Here is a 20,701-nt window from a genome sequence, read left to right on the forward strand (position 1 = left end):
CCAGGAATTGGGCGTTCGGCTCGGGGACTCTTCAGGAGGACACAGGCAGGAGCCGGACGAGACAAAGCGCAGGCAATGGGGTGGGGGTGGAGGGAGGGGCAAGCCTCTGCTGAATCCCCTGTATGTCCATCCCGTGCCAGCCATGATGTGGGCCCTGTGCCTCTTATGACAGCAGTGCTCTCTGCCCTTTTCTGTATGGCCTCAAAGGACACCCCAGTTATGGAGGAAGCCTCTGGTCTGGATCAGGGTGGGGACATGTCATCATGGCAGACTTCCCGGAGGAGGTGAGGTTTGAACTAGGCCTCAAGAAAGGCTTTAGGGAAGCTAGAAGGGAGGTGAGAGGGCGTGCCAGGCATGGGTATCACACATCCGCCACAGCTTGGAGGTGGGCACGCAGCTGCACGCATGATATCGTGTCCATCTTTCTGGGGAGAGGATCAGAGCCATCAAGGGCTTTGTAGAAAGGTCTGTGACCCCAGAAAGGACTGAGAGAGCCTATCCTACAGCACCCCCCCAACCAGTGGATTGATCCTCAGCCGCTGCGTGGGCCCCTCACTTCCTGCCTCCCTCTCTCTGGGCAGCTCAGCCCCAACAGGGACGAGCTCCCAGCTGCCTGTGCCTGCCTGCACCCCACCCGTCCTACCTCTGTCCCCTGGGGCATCGGACCCAGCTGGCCGGGAGGGAAAACAGAGGGAGGGACTGTACGTCCCCTCCCCAGAGCCTGCCCTTCCCCCATAGTCCAAGCTCAGGTCGACCCAGGGCCCAACAGGGACCTGACAGAAACTGGGGAAGGTGACAGGGCTCAGGGCACCCTGGACAGGAGGCAGAGACCTCATGGTGTGCCAGGCGGGCCTAACAGCCATTCCTCATCTCCAAAAGAAACACAAATTAGAGGAAACAGCCCTCAATTGCAGCCGGAGAGATTTTAATTAGCTGAGAAAGACCTCCTTCCCAGCAGTGATTAGTGGTGATCGATGGCCCGGGGAAGGAGCTGCCTGGGGGAGAGCTAGGCTCCCTCCCGCTGTCCCCTCCAGCGGATGCTGGGCCATTCGTCTTCCTGGAGATCAGGCCCGGGCTGGGTGACCCAGCTCTGGAGGTCAGATGTCCTGGGGGAGAGGGGGTAGGGGTGGGGAGTCCTGAGATTGATGATAAAGGAACACAATTAACTCCGACTATTGGCAGTGATGGACAGAGCCTTCTTTCAGCTCTGCCTCCCAAACCCGCTGCAGAGCAAGAGCCTGGAGGAAGTCAGGAAGTAGATTGTAGGGCTCCTGCCCTCCAGACTCAGCCGACCCAGGGGGGGCCCGACCGCCTAGCGGTTTAACAAAAACCACACCCCGGATCTGGGCCATTAATCGGGTTGGGGCACTACTCTCCCTCCTGACCGAATCTCCTTCCTTCCAACTCTGGTTGGGATCTGCCCAGCCCGTGTCCTGGGAACACGGATAAATCTAGAAGGCAGAGGAGACTTTCCTTTCTCTCTCAGAGGGGAGAAGTGAGACCTCCCCGTGTTCCCCCCGAAGCAGCTGGACGCTGAGCCCCTCTCCTTAGAGCCACACCGGACCCAGAGCACGCACTCCACCCCCCTGGGGAGCTGGCACCAGACTGGGGATCCCTCTCCACCCTCCCCAACCCCCACATGGATGGGGGCTCCTCTGCAGGAGCTATGAAAGGGGGTGAGGGGCGAGGCCGAGGTGCCACTGGCCTCCCTTTCACCCCCGCTCCAGGCTCGAGAGCCAGCCGTCTGCCACACAGGTGCTCAGGCTCTTGTTTGCCTATATCACTGCTGAGCAGCCAGGGCTCCCAGCTGGCTCCAGGCACCACCTTCAGCTGGTTCAACAGGGCAGGCATCTGGGGAGCACCTGAGGGAGCCCCCAGGTCCTGGAGAAGTGGTCAGGATCTCCCAAAGTCCCCCAGGTTCTGAGGGCCCCCAGTTTCACAATCTGTCCCGCACTGGTTCCAGGGCAGGTTCGTGAAGAACTAAGCCGTGCAATCACACAGCCTTATTCCCAGCCAGCAGGGTTCTCTTCTCCTGCCCCGGCCCACTGTCCACCAACAAGGACAGTGCCTTCTCCCCTACCAGGATGGCGATGTGAGTCTCAGCTAATGCCCGCGCCCTGCCACGTGCTTCACACGCACTAGCCCAGAGAATCCTCACAAAAACTCTAGGAGGTGGTTAATACCATGATCATCCCCATTTTACAGATAAGGAAACACACAGGGAGAGGTTAAACAACTTCCCCCAGGTTACACAACTTCCCCCAGGTTACACAGCTGGAACTCAAATCCAGGCTGACCGGAGAGCCGGGAGAGCCCGGACCCTTCACAGGTTACGCTACTCTCAAAGCACACCCAAAAGTCACCTCCTCCAGGAAGCCTCCCTGGCCCTCTCTCTGAGTGTCTGCAGTGCCCCGTGCCCCCTCCATCATAGCACACATCTCTACTGGCTCTTAATTGTGTCGCTCGTGAGTGGGGCTGCCTGGGTTTGACTCCTGGGTCCATGGGCTGCGTAGTAACCCTGGGGACATTGCTTAACCTCTCAATGCCTCAGCTTCCTTGTCTGGGCCAACGAGACCAGGGCCTGTTGAGCACAGGAAGTGGGTCTGAGCGCCACCCAGCCCCGGGCAGAGGAGGGTTCGGTGCGCAAGTGTTAATCACTTTGGACTCCAGCTGACCACTTCCCACTGGTGATGTTCGTGGTTGGTCGGGACCTGACACCCCAGAGAGGCCTAGGCAGGCACCTACCTGCCCACCACGTACCCACGTGGCAGGGGCGGCCCCTCTGCTTCGGCCCCCCACCAACCCCAGCCAGTCCAGACAAGCAGAAAGGGACTCACTTGGAGACGAGTGAGAAAGCCTCAGAGCAGATGGCGGGACAGGGGACGAACTTGATGAGGATGTGGCCCAGGGCTGCGGGGAAGTGGGCGCGCGTGACCTTCTCCAGCACGGAGCTGAAGGTGTGGATGTCGGCCACCTTGCAGGACGGGTCCCCCGAGCCCGTGTCCAGGATGCTCCCCCCGTGCAGCACCAGCAGGAGGACGTGCGTCTTGCAGGAGCGCTGCGGGCAGCCTTCCTAAGAGGGACATCGGTCAGGATAGAGAGAGACAGGCAATGGGGAGGGGGGAGCAGGGGCACACAGAGGCTCACACACACACAGGGGGACTCTGACGGCACCTCCTGTGCATTCAGAGTGAGGGGCACAGGCTGCCAGGAGGGCAAGCCCCTCCGTGTCAGGGTGGGAAGAGTCCCAAGAGACTCTTTTTGTTCATGCGGGACCCAGAAGCCCAGAGAAGGACGGGGACCGGCACGACATCACACAGCAAGTCAAATGAAGAGCTGAGTGAAAACTGGGTGGCCTACCAGCTCGGAGCTCTTCCTGACATCCTGACCACAGAGGTGGCCCGGACACCCTCAGAAACCCACCTCGTTGTCTTCGTGGATCTCGATGCTTCCCTGGGCTGGGAACCTCCGCCTTCTCAAGGAAACCCGGTACAGTTCTCCTGTGGGGTGGACAGCGGACTCAGCATCTCCAGGCCTCCCTCACGGTGACTGGATGTTCTCTGGGCCCAGCTGGCATGAGGCCTGGGCTCCCAGGTGAGCTAGAATGACAGCGTCCCCAGCTCGGGAGGGTCATGCTGCCCAGCCCCTGCCACCGACAGATACACAACCTTCTGAAACCTTTCTCCTCCTAAAGATAGGGAGGCCGGGGACTTCCCTGGTGGCACAGTGGTCAAGAATCTGCCTGCCAGTGCAGGGAACACGGGTTCGAGCCCTGGTCCGGGAAGATCCCACATGTCACGGAGCAACTAAGCCCGTGCGCCACAACTACTGAGCCTGCGCTCTAGAGCCCGCGAGCCACATCTACTGAAGCCCGTGCGCCGCAACTACTGAAGCCCGCGCGCCTAGAGCCCGTGCTCCGCAACGAGAGAAGCCACCGCAATGAGAAGCCCGCGCACCGCAACAAAGAGTAGCCCCTGCTCGCCGCAACTAGAGAAAGCCCGTGCACAGCAACGAAGACCCAACACAGCCAAAAATAAATAAATCTATTAAAAAAAAAAAAAAAAGGAAGAAAAAGAAAGGGAGGCCGGCAGTGTGAGGCCATCATGGATGCTGTCTGTCCCTGAGGCCAGGAGGGGTGTCCCAGAAAGGAACTATCCTTCTCTTCCTCACCAGTAATGCGAGAGCAACAGGACAAATGCCATCTGGTGACTACCAGTTATGGAGGGAAACTTGGGCCAAGCATCCCTCTGAAAACAACTAGAGGAGCTGGGTAAAGTATTTTTTAAAGGTCTGTTTGAAGCAAGCGCTCGGAGTGACAGCAAGGCCTTAAATCATGGGAGGCCGGTCCAGGGAAGGTGGATCCTCTGAGAGGCAAGGCCAGCATCCAGGAGCACACTCACCATCACACACAAGATTTGGGGTGAAGCCAGCCACTGCCAGGAATGCTTTTCTTGCTTCTGTCGGCTGCCATGTCCTCCTCCAGGAAGCGCTCCTCGGATTCCAGCCCTGGCTGAGCTCTCATTCCTCTAACATGTAAACTACAGCTGTGGACCAAATCTGGCCCGCCGTCTGTTTTTGTAAATAAAGTTTTATTGGGACACAACCAACTTTTTCATTTATGTATTGTCTATGGCTGCTTTTGTGCCACAGCAGCAGAGTTAAGTAATTGTCACAGAGTTCTTACAGCTGGCAAAGCCGAAACTATGGACTATCTGTCTCCTTACAGAACAGTTTATCTGATCTAACACCCGCATTTCTGAATGTCACGGCACTGGACTCTCCGGTGGAGAGGCGCCTCCAGGACATCCAACGGCCCCCTCATGGCCCACCCGGTGATGCCGGCCACACTGAGGAATCCTCACCACCTCTCCTTTCTCCCCATGAGAAGGATACTATTTTCTCTGTGTGGCTGAACCACAAAGCTAGACTGTGAACCAGCCACTTGTTTGCCTTCAAGCGGTTCATCTCTAAAGCATCCGGTTCTAGACAGGATGGCCCTTTCTCCTTCCCACTCTGCCCCACCCCCGCCAGGAGCCTGCAGCACCCACTAGGAGTCACATCTGGGGAGGGGCCTTCCCAGGGGCTTTACAGGCAACCCTGCAGTAGGCGTGGGCGAGAGCCCTGGCCAACATGTTTCTAAGTCAACATCTCAGCCACTACTGGCCCCAGGGGAGGGAGCGTGCAAAGAATTCCAAGTGAGAAGCTTTTCTCAGTCAGCAAGTGCATTTCTGAAATATTCTGTCCTCACAGACACAACCCTGGTCTAAGGGTAACTGCTTTATGAGCTCGGAGCTGCTGCCCACACAGACAGGAAATCGTTTCCCAAATGATGGAGAGGTTTGGCTTGGAGGAGGACGAGAAAAAACTTGTTTTGAGGCCGGACTCTGCCCTGCACTTGCTGAGACTCCTTCAGTGGCTCAGACTCTTCTGCCTTAATTGGAACATCCTGTAGACCTTGCCCTGGGCTTGGCTAGAAGAGGTCTGGGCCCTGCCTTCAGGACAGGATTATGCTAAAAGACACCAGTAAATGGCTCAGTTTTGTTGAGCACTTATTACGTCCCAGGCACAATGCGCTTTACAGGTACCATCTCATCTAGTCCCCACAGTTATCCTCTGAGCTGTGGTCCTCTTATTATTAGCCCCATTTTACAGATGAGAAAACTGAGGCTCGAACAACCAAGGTCACTTGCCCCAAACCGCACAACTAATTAAAGACTGCGTGAGCTGCCCCACACTCAGCAGAAGACGATGCTTGACGAAGTGGCTCCCCTCCCATCCCCCTGATCGCCACAGCTTTCCAGTGAGGTAGACACGACAATCCCCATTCTGCAGGAGAAAAAACAGGAGCACAAATGGATGTGACATCCTGAAGACTAAAGCCCCCGAGACTTCTTCCCACCGCACGTGAAAGTTTGCTAGTAGGAAACCCCGAGAGTGTCCAGGAGGGAAGCTGAGTGTCGCTTCCCCAGGATGAAGCAACCGTACTTCGTGGTGTGTGCAGCCTCATGTGTGCAGCCCTGGGGCAGCTGGACCAGGGGGAACCAGGAGCTGGGCAGAGCTGAGGATATGGGCAGGCAGCCTGGGAGACCCCTCACTTCTGGGGCCAGGAGAAACCTAGTTGGGACCATGGACTTTGGAGCCAGAATGCCTGAGTACAAATCTAGGCTCTTACCAGCTGTGTGCCCTGTGTCTCAGTTTCCTCATCTGGAATATGGGCATAATAACAGGAGCTACCTCACAGAGTGGTGATGAGGATAAACGAGCCCATATATACAAAGCGCTTAGGACAGGGCCTAGAACATGGTAAGTGCTATATAAGGGTTAGTAGTTTATTATTATTATTACTATTATCCAGGGTGCATCGGGGAGCACAGGGCCAGGGCCACAGCTGACACAATGGGGCTGGAGGCTGATGGGGACATCACCGCCTCCACACTCCTGCCCTGCCCCCAAGTCCCTCCCTAAGCCCTGGCAGCCTCCCCAGCCTCACTGGGCTGGATGTCTGCTTGCAGTGTGATTACAGAATTAAATGCTGTGATTGCCACAAATTACCATAGCAAGGCTATAAATTAAGTTGCAGGGAAGACATGAGGGTCCTGCCATCTCCTGGGTACCATGTCCTCCAGTATGTGGGGACTGCATCCTGCACCCTCACTGATTACACAGACTGAGAGCACCCGCATCCCTGACCTTCCTGCGGCCAGCTCCCTTGGGGCCCATGTGATGCCCTGGGCATCAAATCTGTGCTGCGTCCCGGCCACAAATGATGCCGAGGCAGTTCCTGGCTCAGTGGAGATGGGAGACCAGCAGGGTTGTCCTCAGCATCCCTCACCCCTTCCCTAGCCAAGGGGAAGAGTCTGGCCTCCCATGCTGTTTGAAGATGGAGACTTGCTTCCTTTTAATGCACAAAAGCCAGAAATGCTTTGCTCTGGAAGATGGAGGTGGGGAGACCTCGCCTGCCAGATCTGGATTCTGGCCCCTTCAGAGCTGACTAATAGGACCAGGGTTTCCCCATCTTCAGTCTTAGAAGAGGTCTCTGTAGACCAACAGAAAGGCAGCCTAGAACCCACCTGCCAGTACCTTGCCCACAAGGGTTCTGCTCTTCTAAGAACCAGACATTCCCACCACAATGACTGAGGCCACTGGCTCTGACTCACCCACAAGACACAACTCTTTCACTCTTCCATGCCTTTGCTCATGCTGAGCCCTCTGCCTGGGAAGCCCTTCCTCCCTCTGCAGACCAGCAAACTCCTACCTAACCTACAAACCTGCTCAATTGTCACCACCTCTGGAAAGCTTTCTCAGATCTACTCAGGCAGAGACGGTTATCTCACAGGGTGCCAGTGGTCAGGACCTAGCATGACATTTTTGTGAAAACTTACTGCAACTGAAGATCCCAGGGTACACATGACCTATGAGACATCTCTATGCTGTCAAACCCCCAGGAGAAATTGGGATCAGGGGAGCGTCATCCACCAGGAGGCACATTTCTTGAAAGTCCCCAGGGAAAGTGGTATCAGGGAACCTCTAGGAATTCTAGAGCATCCTGGCTGGGGCCTTATCACTCTGCCCCTAGAGGCTTCCCCAGAGCCTCTGGTGACAAGAGCTGCTGGCGGGGCTTCCTGGGTGGTGGGGAGCCACATTCCAGGGGCCCCAGGACCTCATTATCAGGCTGCCTGTTTCTTCCCACTTCCTGTTCATTTCTGTTTGCATGGCGCTATTCAGGCTGGGTCCCTGCCATGCCCAGATCTGGGGCGGGGTGAGCCCACAACTGTTTTTGTGACAATGTTTTTGTGACAAGCTCTGAGGCAGGCCAGCTACTGCAACACCTGCTCCCAGCACCCCTGCCAGCCCTAGCACCAGGACCAGCGCCCCCCCGCCAGCTCACCGTGACGCCTCCTGCCGCCTGAAGAATGGAGGCTATTCTTGCTTAATCACATCCTTGGAAAGGCACAAATCATGGTCATCCCTTCTAATTATTGATGTGCTACACTCCTCTCAAGACAAAAGCCAAGGTCGGCACCCTCGCACTCGGCACCCTAAGCAAAGCATCACCCAGTTCGCCCGAAGACTCCATCTCCCTTGCCACCCGCCACTGGGACCCACAAGGAGTGGGTGCTGGGGGTGCCCCCGGGCTAAAGCTGACCCCTCAATTTTACCCTCCATTCTACCAGCCCTGGCAGTCGCCCCACCTCTCTTAGTCACTCCTGGGGTCAACTGAGCAGAGCTGTGCCCAGCTTGAGGCCACATGGCACGTCCTGAGACGTATCTGCAAAAGTATCTAATCCTTTAGAGCACACGGAAGCACATGCACGGGCAAACACACACACACGTGTGTGTGTGCATAAGCCCAATGGCTTGGCTATCTTGCTCTGATGTGAGATGCAAGGCGTATACCTAGAAATGTCTGGGAAGATCTACAGCTTCATTCAGCCGCAAGCAGGAGGCTCAGATCACGGCCCCAATCCCGCAGATAGACCCGCATGGAGAAGGACACACACACGGGAGACAGGCATGGACAGAATCCTGCGATGGGAAATGAGTACCCTAGTCAGAGGGTGACCTCGGGCACCCTCCCCACGACCGCAAAATGAGGGGTCAGACCTCATTCCCTCTTAGGAGTCAGGCAGTTGGAGATTCCATGAGTCCAAGCATGCTGTGTGAGCTCAAGCCTCCATGCGCAGCAGAATTAGACTCTTAGACCCTAACGGGACCTGCAGGCATGACGGGTGAGTTGCTTTGAGGGATGCCAGAGGAAGGAAGAGGAACCAAGAAATGGCAGGTGGCAAATGTCACCTGGATTTTCAAAGCGGTTGATTCTATCTAGAGAGCTTCATGTCAATTTCCAGGCAAGACCTGTTGCAAATTAACAAACAAGTGTTTGGGGACCCTTAGAAAAGGAAGCAATGGTCCCCCAGAGCCCTGATAGGCTCACTTGGACATCTCTGGCCAACCCCACCTCATTGCTTGTTGGGTAGGGTCACTGGGCTGGGAGCCCAAGGTAGCGCCAAGGGCTTAGGGCATCTGGGGAGGAGGGGACACTGGCAGAAAGACAAACCAGGTTGGAACCCGCAGCTCTCATAGCGGCTCAAGGAGTGCAGGTTCATGAATGGGGTCACGATGCGGACGGGACAGTGTGAAGCAAGGGAAAGAATGGGCCCGCGCTGGATGGTTTTAAAACTTTTTTAAAACAGTGAAATCTTTTGCCCAGTGAAATTTTCCTTAGAAACCCAATTTGCAGAACAGGTGAAAGTGAACGGCTCTGACTGAAAAAGGTTGGAGGGCCCAGAGCCCCGCTTCCTTACTCCCCCCCACTCTTGACCTAGGCAGCCACTGAGGGCTCCAGAGGACAATTAAAAAGCCACCAACTTTGTTCACCAGCCAGACTCCAGGCCACCCTCCTCCACGGTGCCCCAGCCCCTGGCTTTATGCAAAAACAGCAATCTAGGTGGAGTGGGTGGAGGGTGGGTTGGAGGCCTGATATTGGAAGAAAAGCACACCAAAATGTTTACAGGTGGTTTCTCTGGATGGTGGAACAATGGGTGATTTTTTTTAACCTTCTGCTTTTCTCTATTTTCCAATTTTTCTCTAGCAAACTCCTATTTCTTTTAGTTTACAACTATTTATGAATACATCCATTGAATGCACTACAAGCTTGTGTCGTGTTTACGATAAGAACATTTCCCCAGGCTACTACCCCTGACTCAACTAAATGCAAACACTACAGACAAAACAAAGTGAAACGCCCTGCGCTCTGGGAGCTGACAGCAAATGAGGAAATGCACAAAGGAGATGACATGCTTATGGAAGGAAGGAACGAGTGTGAAACACGATGAGTGAATCACCATCCTGCATTTGGGTTAAAAATCCCACTTGATATGACTTGCCAATTCCTCCTCCGTTGGTTATTGCCCAAACTTGTGTCCGGGCTGGAAGTACCAAGATGAATCAGATATATAGCAGGTGCCTTCAAGGATCTCTCAAGCCCCTAGGGTCACACGATCAAGGCCCACGTCATGTGACCCAGCCCAGTCACCTGACCAAAGGCTGCAAACTGCCTGAGCCAGGGTAATGGGACCCGCAAAGGTAGTCAGCCTCTGAGGCTGCGCACACTAGAGACCATGGAATGAGGAGGGGACGTCCCCGTCCTGCTCCCTGCAGCTCAGGTCACTTTGAGGGCACATCTGGAGCCCAATAACTTGGGCAGGAAAGCTGTGGAAAGGGGCCCAGCCTGGGGAAGAGCAGGCTCTGTGGGACATTTGCTGCCTGCAAATCCCAGCTGAGCCGTGTTTGGGTCACAGGAGCAGAAGACAGAGTCGGGATGAATGGGGGTGCGGATAGTTTCTGAAGAGTTCGGAATTTCAGCACAACTAAGGAAATGTTTACAATAGTACGAGAGTGACCCGTGCTGGCCCAGCGGCAGGGCATTCTCTCCCCTTCAGGAGGTTGTACAAGTGAGGAGTGTAAGTGGTCACTGGGCAGGGATGCTGGCAGGGGATGTTCATCCAGGGCTGTGGGATCTAGAGGCCGAGGCCCCTCCTATGACTCCGTAAGCCTTTCAGGGTCAGAAGCCAATCAAGTCAGCCTGGATTCATCTGGCTAATGAGGCCGAACCCCAGGGGCCAATTAGCCCCCCCAAGAGTTGCCTGTCCCCACCAAGTCCTGTCCCTTGCTAGGGTCTGGGCCCCAGATCCTGCCTCTTGAAAACATACTTTTGGCCACCCCAAGGGAGCTTGGGGATAGCTCCGAGGAGCCACTCCCCTTGGGGGAACCCAGCGTCCCCATCTTGAATCAGGCCCAGGGAAGGTTTCAGATATACAACCATAAGAACCTCTCCTGCCACTACACAGTGATGCTAGAAGGGCTTGGCGTCCCCTATCTGGTGACTCTCTGTAATAAATGCAGTCTTCCTCAGATGGGTCTTGAGTTTCTAGCCCTCGCCCGGTGTCTCAGGCAAACTTCACATTCATCCTGAGAGGACAGGGGTGCTCTGCCCATTTTACAGATGAGAAAACTGAGGCTCAGAGAGGTTAAGTGAAGGGGTGGGGATTTGAACCCAGGTCACCCGGCAAGGGCTCTTTCATCCTCCTGAAGCATCACCCCACAAAGGCGGGGGTTAAGAACGGGGTGGTCTTGTCAGTCTTTTAAATGCCTCCATACTGGCTCTGCCAGCAGAGCCATCCCTGGCAGGGAGGGAAAGGGGAAGAGAGGCGGTTATCAGGAGCAGAAGCCTGCCTGCACCTTTGGGTCCTACCCGCTAAGGAACCCCTGTCAAGCCTGCCCACAAAGGAACCCCAAAGCACACTCCCCGACGGTAATCCCCTCAAAATGAACATGGGCTCCAGAAAAGGAACGGGGCAGGGCCCCTAAACATATGAAAAGGTGCTCAGCCTTAGAACCCTAAACTGCAGGAACACTCACTGAAATCACTCTAGAACGCCTTTTTTTCACCTTAGCAGTTATCAACACCCAGCCACCCAGGGTGTGGGAAAGCAGAGTCTCCTCATTCATTGCGGGTGAAAGCGAAAACCAGTACAGCCTCTGTGGAGGGCAGTTTGGCAAGGTCATGCCACATACAGAATGCCCTTGACCCAGCAATTCCAAGTCCATGTGCAAAAGGACATGGGTACAACAGTAACCACTGCCACACTTTCTAAGACATAGACAAGAGACAGAAAGCAACCTATGTGCCCATAAATAGGGGCCTGGTTCAATAAACTAGGCCACCGTGAAATATGACACACCCGTTGCAAAGAATGATGCCCTTCTGAATGTACTAGGTAGTAAAATACTCCGGATATATTGTTATTTGAGAAAAGCAAGGTACAGAGTGGAAGGCACCGAATGCTCCCATCTGTGTGGGGTATATATAAAGATATATATAAAAATGAATATTTAGGGAGATGCTCATATATGCAGAGAATATCTCTGGAATGTTCTAGAAGAACCTAGTCACAATCATGGCTTCTGGGGAGAGGGAGGAACCCTCATCACCTTCATTCCTTTAGAATTTTATAACATGTACATGTGCTATCTACTCAAGAGACAGATTAAAAATAAGAATTTTTTCAAAGGGCACATAGCAGGGTGATTAAAAGCCCTTTTGTCCCCAGGAGAAAGGGATTTGAGGAGACAGAGGTTCCCTGAGACTAAAAAGAGGTCCCCACCCTCTGCCCCAGGCTGAGGGGAGGAGACAGAACTAGGTGCGGTGCCCTCACAGCTTGGGGGACTCTCGCAAGTCCAGGAGGAGACAGAATGATTTTCACGGTCTGGCCACCCTGTGCCCCAATGAGCCTGGCCCCTAGGCAGACCAGGACGGAAGGGAGTAGCAGGCTGGGGCCCGGAGCCCCGCAGCAACCACGAGTGTGGATGGAGAGCTTCCTGCACACATTCGCACGTGCACACACTGTTTCCCCACCAGGGTGGCGGGAACGACCCCTGGGGGCTTTGGAACAAGGGCAGGAAAATGAGGAAAAGGGAACCCCCTGGAATCACAGAGGGGGCTCTGTCACGAGTCCAGCTGGATGGGTATGCAGAGTCGAAATTACAAAGGGGCTTATAGAAAAATAAAGGAAAAAGTGGTTCGTTCATGTATAAGTCAGTGGACTATGCAGTATGGTCTCCATTCGCCCCTCCAGATCCACCTCCACCATCCCCAGTGAGGCTGCCTCCCTGCCGGCTCACCATGGGCTGTCCCTCCCGAAGGCCAAGCTCCTGCGCAGGCGGGGCAGGGACAGAGGGGGAGGCTCTCCACGCAGCGACCTTCAGGGCTGGGAGTGGCCCAGGGCATCGTCCTGTGACTGGCGGGTTTCCTTTACCTGAGATTGAAGAAACCCCTGCTGGACTCTCCTCCAGTCGGGCTGCTCGAGAGCCTTCCTTTTCCTGCGAGAACCCCCGGCCGAATCATGACTAGACTCTAACTGCCCTACAAAAATCTTATCATGTCAGCCTACACTGTCCTTTCCTGCGGCTTCCCCATCCTGACCAAGGCCCGTGTGGTCTGCCCACAGGCCCGACTCTCCACTCACCTCTCCCACCGCTTGCCCCACCCTCTCTGAGCTCAACCACGTCGGCCTTTTTGACAGTCGTCAAGGATCCCATGTGCCTCTCGCCACAGGGCCTTTGCACATCCTGTTCCCTATGCCTGGACTCTTCCTCTCACCCTCTGTGCCCAGACAGTCCCTACAGAAACCTCAGTGTTCCTTACTCCTGGGGGCCTTCCCTTCTTACTCTCCTCCTCCAGAAAGCACCATGGCTTTCTGTGTCCTAGGACTAATCCTTATACTTTTAGTTTTGTGGTTATTTCATTTGTCTTCCCCTCCTCCAACCCCCAGATTGTAAGAGCCTTAAAGGCTGGAACTGGATTTGTTTTTGTTCCATTTTATCCCCAGAGACTATTAAGGTGCTGGCATATAAAAGAGACTCATTAAATATTTTTCAAACAAGCGAATGAACTAATAATTTGTTCCTATTCTGTGCCCCTACACGTGCCGGAAGCTGCACACGTCCCTGGCAATGCAGACGCGGCACAGACTCACACAGATGCACACGGAGCCTTGTGTAGATGACTGCACTAACGCTTGGACACACACGCTAACGCACACACACAAATGCGCAGGCACACGTTTCCCTGTGCGCGCACACACACACGAATGGACCGTGCCAAACATAGGCATACGCGCACGCACGCAAGAAAAGTGCTCCCAAGGCGGACGTCTGCCACCCTGAGCTCATTAAAGCCGCTAAACATAGCCCGTCTGCAGCTGTGCTCAGCAAGCTGCCCACACAGGCCAGGAAAAGACACCGGTTACCAGGCAGAGGAGTGGGGAGGCCAGCCGTGGGCAGGGGGCTGCTGGGGAGGCCGTGGGGCCGAGGGTATGCGGGAGGGGTAGCCCCTTGGCGGCTGGTCTGGCTCTTCAGAGCGGCTCCTCTGGTCCCTAATCCCAGACAGTGGGACGTGAGGTGAAGCCACACCCCCATGAAAGCATCCTCATCTTCCCCCTCTGCCTCTGTGGGACAACCGCACAGGTCTTTCTGACAGTTATTGGGGTCCAGGAGCCAAGCTCAGTCCAGGACCAGGGACTGGAGCCAGGATACAGCCTGGGACAAATCGGGGCTCTGTGGGTGCCTAGGGTAGAGGCTCAGTCTGGGATGAAGAATCAAGGGTCCTTCTGGGGCCAGGATTGGGACTCAGTCTGCACCAGTGTCGAGGACGAGAGAAAGTTCAGAGACCCACTGCTCAGCCCGCTCTAACAAACAGGCGTGGCCACGGGCAGACCCTCCCCACACTGCGGGCATCACTTGCTGCCCCCACCCCTGCATCTGAAGCCTGGCACTGGCCCTGAGAAAGCCATCTGACAACACGAGTGTAAGTCACATGTGCAGGTCGAGTTGTCCTCCACACAGACTGGGTCCCACCCGGAGGGCCCAAGAGCAAGTCCTCCTGTCCTGGAATCTGCACCCTCCCCCCGCCCCCCGACACACACAGGTGGACGTGAGGTAGAGAAAGTCTCTCCCACTTGCACTTTACTGTGCACATCCTGGACCCCAAGCTTTTGAGGGGCTCGTGGAGTTGGCTCTTGAAGGGGGTAACTGTGTGACACAGGGGACAATGGGGCACCTCCCCAGGTACCTGGGGTGACCAGAAAGGAGAAACTTCAGGAAAATGGGAGCTCAGACCAGACACGGGACTGAGCTCTGGAGATGGAGGGGCATGGAGACCTGTGTGTGAGCACCTTCCTTGGAAGGTTATTTACCCCTGGTCTTTATCTTCTCAATGTGACACAGCTGTAATGATTGCAACCTTTCCCAGCACCCAGGTGGCCATGAAGATCAGTGTGCAGCGCCTTGCACACTGTGAAGCTGCTGAGAGGGGAAGGGAGGGGGGACGGAGAGAGTGAGGCAGCCACGGCTCTCCTGGGAGAGTTTGCTCCTCCCTGGAGATGGAGCCGGGGGACAGAGGAAGGAGAGTTACTACACCCACTGAGCCAACAGCTGTGCCCTCAGCCTCCTCTGTGATGACAGTAGGTCCTGGCAGGGAGGGGCGGACCCAGCTCCCTGATCCAGGAAGCGATGAATGGAGTAGAGGGCAGAGGCCAACAGGGCTGCGTCCCAAGGGACTCACTCTGGAGCCCCAAGTCCTTCCTACCATCTGCTGCGGAGCGGGCTGCTCGCGTCGCCTCCACGAGGCTGGATGCACTGCTCGAGTTTTCCAACTAGCTTAAGAGAAAACTGTGCTTGGAGTCTGCACGCTCCTTCTAGAAGGCGGTCTGGAAAGGAAGGGGAGGGCTGGTGGGGAAGGTGGGCAGGTAGGTCGTGCGGAGGCCGGTCTCGTCCTTTATTGGAGAGGAATCACTAGAGGGCATCAGGAGGCCACGAGGACAAGTCTGCCTCCCGCGAAGGTTTCTCTCACACTCTGGAGGAAGAACCAAAGTGGGAGAGACCAGAGGCAGGGAGGCCAGCACGGGAGGATGGATCCATCCAGAAGAGAGAAGATGGCGGCCTCGGCTGGAGAAGGGGTGGGGGATGGGGTGGGTGGAGGCATGAGAGATCTGCTGGGGGTACAAAGGATGCTCTCAGGGGTCTGATCTGACTCTGGAAGGTGGCAGAGAAGGGGAAGCTTAGAAGGACGCCCAGGTGTCTGGCGTGAGTTTGCGGAAGATGACGCCATTCACTTTGCACAGAAGAACAGGAGCAAGGTTCAATGGGCAGGTAGTAAGCTCCCCGAGCCCTTACACCCAGCACCACGTCAGGTGCCAGAAGTGCTCTGTAAACGTGGGCTCTGCTGTGGAGTAGCGTGAACACGGCAGAGCAGCCAGACGGGCAGGCAAAGGAAACCAGGAGACAGAGGCAGCGACGGAAACGCAGAGAGCGCTAGAATGTCAGAGCTAGAAGGGGCTCTATGCACAGACGGGCCGGGAGGCCGGCCACAGGCAGGAGCTGAGGCTGCACAGCAAGCTAGCTGGAGGGGTGGGGGCCCCAGGTCTCCTGCGCCCCGGTCCGAGCCCCTCTCTCCCCTCTGCTTCCACCGGCCCCTCCGCACTGGCTCCCTAGGCTTCCTCAGGTCTGGTTCCAAACAGCAAGCACAAGCCAGAGGCAGCAGGCTGTCAGCGCACCTGTGCAGCTGCAGGTTGAAGGCTGGGCTGCCTGGGAGAGGAGGGAGGATTCCAGGACACCCCCGGAGTCCCCCACCCACGGTCACTGCAGACGAGGCCTTACAATCCCATGCCTGCACGTGAGCTGGGAGGCCCTGGAAGGCCCCTTTCCTGCACTCCCAGCCCTTGTGGCCAGCTCAGGAGGGCTCCCTGGGGACTCAGACTGTGACAGTGACAACAGAGCCAGCCACAGGACCAGCAGAGCAGGGAAAAGACTGGGCTCTGTAAGATGCCGAGATTCACCCCGCGCCTGCACCAGGTGTTCCAAGGCTCATCCAAAAGCCAAAACTAAGCGAGAGCCACGCAATGCTTCCTATCTGTGAGGTGCAGACCTTGGCACCCACGTACGTTACCTCTATGCCCTCAGCGACTGTCGAAGCAGACATTACGATCATCTTTCCACAACTGAGTAAACCGAGGCCCAGAGATGTTAGGTAACTTGCCCAAAGAAGCACAGAGAGTAAATGGAGGAACTGGGCCTCGAGCCCAGGCCTGACACCTTTAAAGCTCAGATGCTATAGCACCAGTCCCAGGATTTTCTGACTCCTGGTCCAGGGCAATTTTTACCACTTCCCACCTTGTTTTTAGTGAGGTTTTGAAAACCGAGTGGAAATATCAAATAAGATGACATGCACAGAGGTGTGACATAAACGGCGGAGCGCATCATAACTGTCAGGCATGGCCATTATTCTGTTTTTATTCAGCGTCACAGACTTTTATTTTGCCGGTTTGGGATGACAAACACACATCACCATCAACTACCACCGTCATTCCATCAGAGAAAAAGTATCTGAATGCCATGACGTGTAGACACGGCCAAAGTGCGGGATAAGAAGCTCTTCTCTCAACTGAATGCATTCAACGTGATGGGAAAACACGTTACAGGACTGCCGTTTGTCTCGTTGTCAGAAATGCTGGGTTTGGGCTTGGCGATCACTGACCTCAATGACCCTTTCAGCTCTGAAATTCTCCCATGCATCTACTGTTATTCTTTACTACACAAGAATATCCTTAAGGAGGAGAAGTGGATGACAGCCGCCGGCAATCTCATTCTGACTAAAATTTATAACTGTGGTGTAAAAAACAGAAAACAAAAAGGCTTAAACACGCATTCTTCCCCAACCAGGTCCAGGAGACACCAAACGTCTGATCAATTCATTTGTGTCTGTGGAGAACAGAGCTGTGGTTTGGCATTTCCGAGACAGCCCCGCGGCAGGTGGCCGTGTTTTTCACTTTGAGGCCGCTGTGGTTTCTTCTTCCTAGGGGCCCAGAGGAGCGATCTGGGCTTGGTTCCTCTCTCACATTCCTGAGGAATGTGATCCTGTGTTAAGCTTTTATTTTATTATGTTTGACATCTCTGGGGGCAGCCTAGCTGGCCAGGGAGAGACTGCCCCTCCCAGGCCATGCGAATTCCTAGAGATAATTAACAACTCACCCTAGAAGGCACCTTTCACATGCAAACCAACCAATCCTGGGTCCTCAGCTCCAACCACCTCCTTTATCTGACTCCCACACCCCAGGCCAATATCCGCCCCCCCCCCCCCCCCCCGCCCTAAATCACCCTGGGGCCAGGTGCCCGAGAACTAGAGACCGCCCCTGTGGCCCGGAGCCTGCGACATTATTCAATCCAGCCAGTCCTCAGCTGTCTCCCCTGCCCTGACGTGCCTTTCCCACGGAAAACACAATCCAGGCTCTGGGGCCAGGCTTGCCCCATGCCCCTTCTGCCCGCCTCACCCCCGCCCCCCTGACCAAACCTGGTGCTTCCCCCGTGGCCCCTGCCCTGGGGAAGTGTAAATAATAAATTTTTCGGTCCATGGCTTGGATCTCTCCCGTCTTCACTCAGTCACCTCTCTAAATTAAAATCCCTCAGTCACCTCTATAAATTAAAATCCCGTGGGTACATTTCAACACCCAGCCCCACTGCTGCTGAACTTGGTTCCTCACATCCTGTAAGGACACAGGAGAGAGACCTGCCCCCCTCTCTGCACTGCCCCTCCCCTTGCCCGGTGCACTTCTGGCCTGAGTCTTGTGGGGGGCACGCCCCTCTCAGAGACACTCCTGGCGCCCAGCCCCTGAGGGGCTTCATCTGTGAACTGCCGCCGGATGTTTGAAGCGTCGAAACCTTCTCCAAGGTCTGTGCACCTACTCAGGCCGTGGGAAGCTGGCGCTACAGGTATCCCTCCTGTTAGCTGACAGATGGAAGAGCTTGGAGGAAGAACTCGAGAAAGGCTTCAGCCTGGGGAGGGGGTGGGCAGAGTGGGCTGCAACCACAGACCAAAAGAGCAGGAGAGAGAAGGAAGGAAAGTTCTGAGCCCACCCTCCCCCAGATACACACATAGACCCCAGTCCCCAGCCCTGGCCTCGTACGGAACTCAATACTGCCAACAGCAAAGACGTCCGGCTCAGACAGTGCCCATCAAGTGCACCCCAAACCTCCAGGGAAGATGCCCTGGGGTCACTGTGCCAGAAACTGACATCTTTACCAAGTCTCTCCTGGGTCTAACCCTGTGCTTAGCCTCTTGAGAAAACACAGGCAGAAGGAAATCTGAGACGCCTGTATCATACGAAGGACACGAGGACTTGGGAGGTCCTGCTCTGCAGACAGGGCCTCTGAGTGATGGACGGAAGGATCATGACCCCTGGCACAGCCTCGGTTACCGTGTCACCAACTGTGGTTCCTGGGAGCTGTGTCACCCGAGAGAGATGGTCTCAACGGCTCAGGAGGGCTTGCTCCCCTTGCCGGTGCCCCCCTCTGCCCACAGGCAGACCACGCACGAGGCTGTCCATGGTTCCACCTGCTCTGCTGAGCTCAGCCTCCTGGCCCATCAGCCTCAGGCCCCTCCCTCTGGCCCTGACCCCCGAGCTGCCCAGCGTGTAGGAAGTTGGGAACCCGTGAAGCTCAGCTCCTGGGGCAGAGAGCGGCCCCGGCCCTCCAATCCCGTACAGTAGTGAAGACCCTACCACCTGAGTGGATGAGGGGTCCCCCGGCCCAAGGAGCTTGGACCCATCCAAGGTAAAGGAAAGACTCCTGGGGGCCAGGTTTAACTCACGTTGCTTCTCCTGGAGGATGCTGGATGTGCACGGCACGTTCGTTTCTCCTGCAGAAGAAGAGAAGAGAGGTGAGCAGACTCCGCATCACTGTCGGCCAGACCCTGGGAGGCCACTGTGGCCCCACTGGCCCCTCCTGTCCAGCTGCCCCCTCCTGGAGCCAAGGGCTGGAGGTGAGCACCAGGGAACCCCCAGTCCCTCACACCCTGCCCTGCCCCTGCCACGCCCAGCTCTCCGCTCTTTATACCCTTTCTACACGACAAAGCCCGAGCCCTGATGCCACTGCCTGGGGAGGCGTGTCCTGGCCACCTTCTCACCTCCGCCCACCTGCATAAAGCAGCCGCTTGTCTGGGGTGGCCCTTTTCTACATTTACTCTCGTCTCTGAGGGTCACCGCCCCCTGCAGACAACTGGAAATCTCCGCCTCTAGGCCAGCCTCTAGTCTCTTAAGTCCTTGACCCACGCCCCCCACCGCCTCCTGGACCTCAGCTCAGCAGGTAGCGCATGCGCACCACGACCGCAGACAGCGTCCTGGAACTGCCCCTGTTCCCAAGTCCCCACCTCAGTGAAGGCACCACCTTCTCCCCAAGCCTGGGAATCACCCGTGACCCCTTTCCCTGACTCGTCCCCACTTTCAGTCAGTCACAGAGTGCTGGGGCCATCTGCCTCATTCTCTCCTCCTTACTCTCTCCTTCTCCACCGGATTTGGACTCCCCAGTGGAAGGGGTTTCTGTGCTGTTCACTGGTGTGTTTCCAGGCCTAAAACAGTGCGTCTCAGTCAATAACTGCTGAATGAATAAATGAAACACACACACAAACACGTACACACACACACAAATACATACACACAAATACCCACAAACACATACACAAACACACACACACACACACCACTCCCCAAATACAGAACTCCATCCCGCCTCCCTGGGCTATTGTAATAGCTCCTCCTTTTGATGAGAAGCTTTTTTCTATAATTATGAAAGTAACACAAGTTCCTTATGGAAAAGTTGAAAAACACCAACCAGCAGAGAAAAGGGAAAAGATTCCTTACAATCCCATGACTGAGGGAAAACTACTGGTCCCCATTCTATGTCATTCCTTCCAGGCTTCTTTCCATAAACATTTTTTTTGGCCCAGCTGAGATCATATCATCTCTCTGTGGGCCAGGATTACGTCATTTATCTCTGTATCCCCAACAAATAGATCAACGGTTGGCTCGTGGAAGGTATCATCGATGATAAAGAAGCACAAAATACACTTTCTGTACTTCAAGTTGAAGCATGAATAAATAACTAAAGCTACGAAACCTCTGTAAACATCACTCCAACAGCTATAGAATGTTCTATTGAGAGGATACATCATGGTTGGCTTTTAAATTATCTTATTGGCAGAAAGTTTCAAAATTTCACCCTTATAATTACTGCTGCAAGGAACATCTTTGTGGCTGAAGCTCTTTCTGCCTGTTTTATGATTTCCTTAATATACAGCCACAGGGCTTCC

At 55.3% G+C, this 20,701-nt stretch overlaps 1 protein-coding gene across 2 annotated transcripts in view; it reads right to left on the minus strand.

Moving 5' to 3' along the window:
- PITPNM3 (PITPNM family member 3) overlaps positions 1-20,701 on the minus strand; it is a 91,238-nt gene that overhangs the window by 23,974 nt on the left and 46,563 nt on the right. For both annotated transcript variants that reach the window (XM_067714007.1, XM_067714006.1), the window contains exons 4-6: positions 19,205-19,252; positions 3,424-3,500; positions 2,838-3,073 (exon numbers count right to left, since the gene is read on the minus strand). In XM_067714007.1, the coding sequence (XP_067570108.1) occupies positions 2,838-3,073; positions 3,424-3,500; positions 19,205-19,252 (361 nt within the window). The remainder of the gene's footprint in view (positions 1-2,837; positions 3,074-3,423; positions 3,501-19,204; positions 19,253-20,701) is intronic.

Source organism: Pseudorca crassidens, chromosome 19 (genome assembly GCF_039906515.1).
Source record: "Pseudorca crassidens isolate mPseCra1 chromosome 19, mPseCra1.hap1, whole genome shotgun sequence".
In the NCBI taxonomy this organism is placed as follows: Eukaryota; Metazoa; Chordata; class Mammalia; order Artiodactyla; family Delphinidae; genus Pseudorca; species Pseudorca crassidens.